The sequence below is a fragment of the Mastomys coucha genome, unplaced genomic scaffold (assembly GCF_008632895.1).
Source record: "Mastomys coucha isolate ucsf_1 unplaced genomic scaffold, UCSF_Mcou_1 pScaffold3, whole genome shotgun sequence".
NCBI classification, from domain to species: Eukaryota; Metazoa; Chordata; class Mammalia; order Rodentia; family Muridae; genus Mastomys; species Mastomys coucha.
In genome coordinates, this window is record NW_022196909.1 from 71318756 (window position 1) to 71322840 (window position 4085).

The 4085-nt window shown below is 50.2% G+C and overlaps 2 protein-coding genes across 6 annotated transcripts in view; one reads left to right on the plus strand and one right to left on the minus strand.

Annotated features, from left to right (window-relative positions):
• Uhrf1 (ubiquitin like with PHD and ring finger domains 1) overlaps nt 1-4085 on the plus strand; it is a 60438-nt gene that overhangs the window by 18390 nt on the left and 37963 nt on the right. The window lies entirely within an intron of this gene.
• Nucleotides 1913-4085, minus strand: part of Plin3 (perilipin 3) — an 11505-nt gene continuing 9332 nt past the window's right edge. For 3 of the 5 annotated variants that reach the window (XM_031348706.1, XM_031348705.1, XM_031348703.1), the window contains 3 exons: nt 3647-3846; nt 3012-3137; nt 1915-2370 (listed from right to left, as the gene is read on the minus strand). In XM_031348706.1, coding sequence (XP_031204566.1) covers nt 2029-2370; nt 3012-3137; nt 3647-3846 — 668 coding nt within the window. In that variant the 3' untranslated portion in view covers nt 1915-2028. Of the gene's footprint in view, nt 2371-3011; nt 3138-3646; nt 3847-4085 lie in introns of all 5 variants that reach the window. The other 2 variants (XM_031348704.1, XM_031348707.1) reach the window with 2 other exon arrangements.

Sequence of the window (4085 nt, forward strand, 5' to 3'; positions counted from 1 at the left end):
AAAAAAAAAAAAAAAAAGGAAGGCGCTGCTATCCTGTTATCTAAGGCCACAAGTCCTAAAGGAGTCCGTTTTAAGGGACGGCAGCGGTGCTCGCTCACTCCTTTGTTCCTTTATCACTCTAGATTCCAGGTCGGAGTCCAGGAGGACCTGGCTGTAAAAGCTGACTCAAGGACCCTGAAAGCAGGTGACTCAGGGCCACCAATGTTAGCTTCCTTGGTTAAGCCCTTGTGTCAAAATATGATTGGTGACCCAGCTCCCTTTACTTTGTGTTCCCATCCTATAAAAAGGTTGTACAGTCTCTCTTCAGGGTTCAGATCCCCAACTGGCCACCTCCCTGAGAGTGCAGAAAATAAAAGCTCCTTTTTGTAAAAAAAAAATTTCTTCCCACAGTCTTTTTTTTTTTTAAATTATTAGATATTTCCTTTATTTACATTTCAAATGATATCTCCTCTCCTGGTTACCCCTCTGGAAAACAAAAACAAAAACAAAAACAAAAAAACAAACCCTGTTTCCTCCCCCTGCTCACCATCCCACCCTCTTCCACTTCCTGGCCCTGGCATTCGCCTACACTGGGGCATAGAACCTTCACAGGACCAAGGGCCTCTCCTCCCACTGATGACTGACTAGGCCATCCTCTACTATACACATGCAGCTGGAGCCATGGGTCCCACCATGTGTACTCTTTGGTTTCGTGGTTTAGTCCCTGGGAGCTCTGAGGGTACTAGTTAGTTTGTATTATTGTTCCTCCTAAGTGGCTGCAAACCCTTCAGCTCCTTGGGTCCTTTCTCTAGCTCCTTCATTTGGGACCTTGTGCTCAGTAAAGTTCTTATTCTTAAGCTTTTGTCTCTGAAGTGAGTTTTCTCAGCTTCCATCCCAGACCAAACAACCCCACTTTACCAGTGCAGCCAGCTCTCCTGGAGTTTTGCTGTTTTGAAACATTGTTTCAGTGTAGCCCAGGTTAGTTTCAAACTTCCTAGGTAGCCAAGGATAACCTTGAGCTCCTGATCCCCTTGTGTCCTTCTGTGTTGGAATGACCTTGAGGTCAAGGGGGACAGACATGGGCATATTCGGCAGGTTCAGCTTGTCACACTGACCCTTCTCCACGCATCAAAGAACCGGAACTGTTCCCACATGGCCACAAGTGGTCACTTCCAACATCCCAGGGGGGAAGACTCGCACTGTGCATAAAGCAGACACTCTTAGAAGGCAGGCCTCTAGGAATATCAGGGTAGCTCAGCTGCTAGGAAGGGACACACATACACAATCATGTAAAATTTATTAAGGCAATATTGAGCCCCAGGATTTGAGGAACAGTGGACTGGGCCCTCAGTCACTTTTTCATCTGAAACAATTGCAACATCCCAGCCATCTATCCTGTCAGAGTTGTTGGGTTCTTAGACCAGGTATCAGGGTCTATTAGAAAAGCTCTTGCTATTGGGGGCCATGATGTAGGAAAAAAACCAGAGTGGAATATCACTATGCCTGATTTACTTCAAGTTAAGGTCTTATATAGCTTAGACTATCATTGAATTTGCTGTGTAGCAGCTGGGCTTTGAACTTGTGATTTTCCTGCCTTTTTTTTTTTTTTTTTTTTTTTTTTTTTTTTTTGGTTTTTCGAGACAGGGTTTCTCTGTGCAGTCCTGGCTGTCCTGGAACTCACTCTGTAGACCAGGCTGGCCTCGAACTCAGAAATCCGCCTGTCTCTGCCTTTCAAGTGCTGGGATTAAAGGCGTGCACCACCACCGCCTGGCGACCCTCGTGCCTTTATACCACAGTGTTGACATAGGATGACAGGCTTGTGCTATCACTACTCATTACCTTCATTTTTTTAGGAAAAAAAATTTTCCTAGAACATTCTGGATCCTTTTCCCCCTGGAACATTCTAGAAAAAAAATGCTTTAAAAGACTGATGGGAATAGGTTAAACACATGTCTCATTCAGACTCAGAGTAGGAGAGGACCCTTCTGGGCAATAGGATTGCTGGGAAAAGTGGTCAGGCCAGACAGATGCTGGCCCGGAGGCTTCTCCCTACTTCTCTTCAGGAGCTTTCTCTGTGATCCCAGGAGCAAAGGGGCCCACCAGCCACATGGCTGGAGTGTTCTGGGCCACGTACTCCACAGTGTGGTCAAGGGCCTCCCGGGCTCTGGCTATACGCTCCCGAGTCTGGGCAAGAACACTAGCTGTGAGGTCCTGGAAGGAGTGAATGCTGGAGAAGGTGGCCTGAAGGTCGTCCACCTGGCGTCGAGCCTGCTGGGCCTGCTCCCTGACGTGGCTGGGCAGGCCCTGGATGCTGGCCCCCAGGGCCACACACATGCTCTGCAGCTGCTGGGCGACGTCCCTGAACATGCCAAGTGCCCAGGCCTCCACCTGCTGGAAGGGGGAGATTGGGGTGGGGTGGGAGGTGTTGAGGGCCAATGGGTACAGAGCCCATCTTGGAGGACAGGAATTTGGCTCCCTGAGTTTGGAACTAGAAGACAGACTCCCATAACTTTTTCAAAATAGTTAAGATTTACAGAGACACTGGAAGATGCCTGGAATCTAGACTTATCAGACAGAGACAAAAGCCACTGGGGTAGGGTAGAGGGGACGGGGCAGTGGTGGCGCACACCTTTAATCCCAGCACTTGGGAGGCAGAGGCAGGCAGATTTCTGAGTTGAGGCCAGCCTGGTCTACAGAGTGAGTTCCAGGGCAGCCATGGCTACCCAGAGAAACCCTGTCTCAAACAAACAAACAAAACAAACCAAACCAAAACAAACCAGAAATCAAACCACAATATGGCCGGCCACTAGTAGGCCGGATGTGGTGCTGGCCACACAGCTGTGATCTTAAAGCCAAGCCCAACCACCCCCTTACTCCAGTAATACTAATTAAAAATTCTAAAATTAAAAACCAACGCCAAAACAAAATAGAATCCTGTCATGGATTCTGTGGGTGCTCCTGGACAGGAAGCATGATCTATGCTGAACAGGACACAGACCCTCACATGGGGACTCCGGGGCCCCAGTGGGTACCTCTGGCTTAGCTGGGTCCTTTTCAGCATCCTGTGGGGTCTTCTGGTTCCAGCTGAGCCACATCTGGTGCAGCTTCTCCTGCCCCTCCCCCAGCTTCTGGTCCACGCCCTGTTTCACTGATTCCATCTACAGCAGAGAAAGGGCCTATCAGAGGGAGCCCCAGACACTGGGTTCCAGCTGGACACAGCAGGGATGGAGATGCTCTTCATTTATATTTTTTTTCTTTTCTGGCTAGTCTGGAATTCACTATGTAGACCAGGCTGGCCTCTTCCTGAATGAGAGGCATATACCAAGGAGACACACACTTATTTTTCCCCTTGGGTAGTGCTGAGGATAGACCGTGCTCCACCACCAACCACCATCAGCTTCACATGAATAAGCTGGAATACTATGCATGTGCCTTAGCTGCTCTTGCTGGCCTAGTGACCCGGAGACAAGCACCCCTATCCAGCCAGATAAAGGAAAAGGCCCAGGCCTCACATACTCTGGAACTTTGTTACACGACTTGGGCTGACTGATACTCTACAGTGTGGAGGAAGCCAGCCCAGCCCACCTGCCACTGGGTGAGATCTCAGCTCAGTCAAGAGGGGAGCTGCAGGAAGGAGGCCCCAGCCATGGCCACCAGGGAGGCTCACCAGGCTGAGCACGTGTGTGAGTTGCTGCAGTGCCTCCTGTGCACTCTGCCTGGCGTTCCGCAGCTTGCCGAGTGAGTGCTCATAGGCGTGATTGCGCAGCCTCTCAGATAGCGAGCCCAACCGGACAAAGTAGTTCTGCTCCTGTCTCTGCTGTTGCAGTGAGGCCATGTCTGAGTCCTCCAGGGACGTGGCAATCAGGGCTGCAGGGACAGAGGGAGAGAGTGCTCACAATACCCAGTCCATGCCATGCGCCAGGCACTTGGGAAGCTGAGGCAAGGCGGGAGGACTGCAAGTCTGTGACAACCCAAACTACAGGAGACCCTGTCTCTGAATAATGCAAAAAGAGGGCTGATGGTGTGGCTCAGTAGTGAAGCAGCTGTCTGAGGGTGTGGCTCAGTAGGAGAGCAGCTGTCTGTTGGTGTGGCTCAGTAGGAGAGCA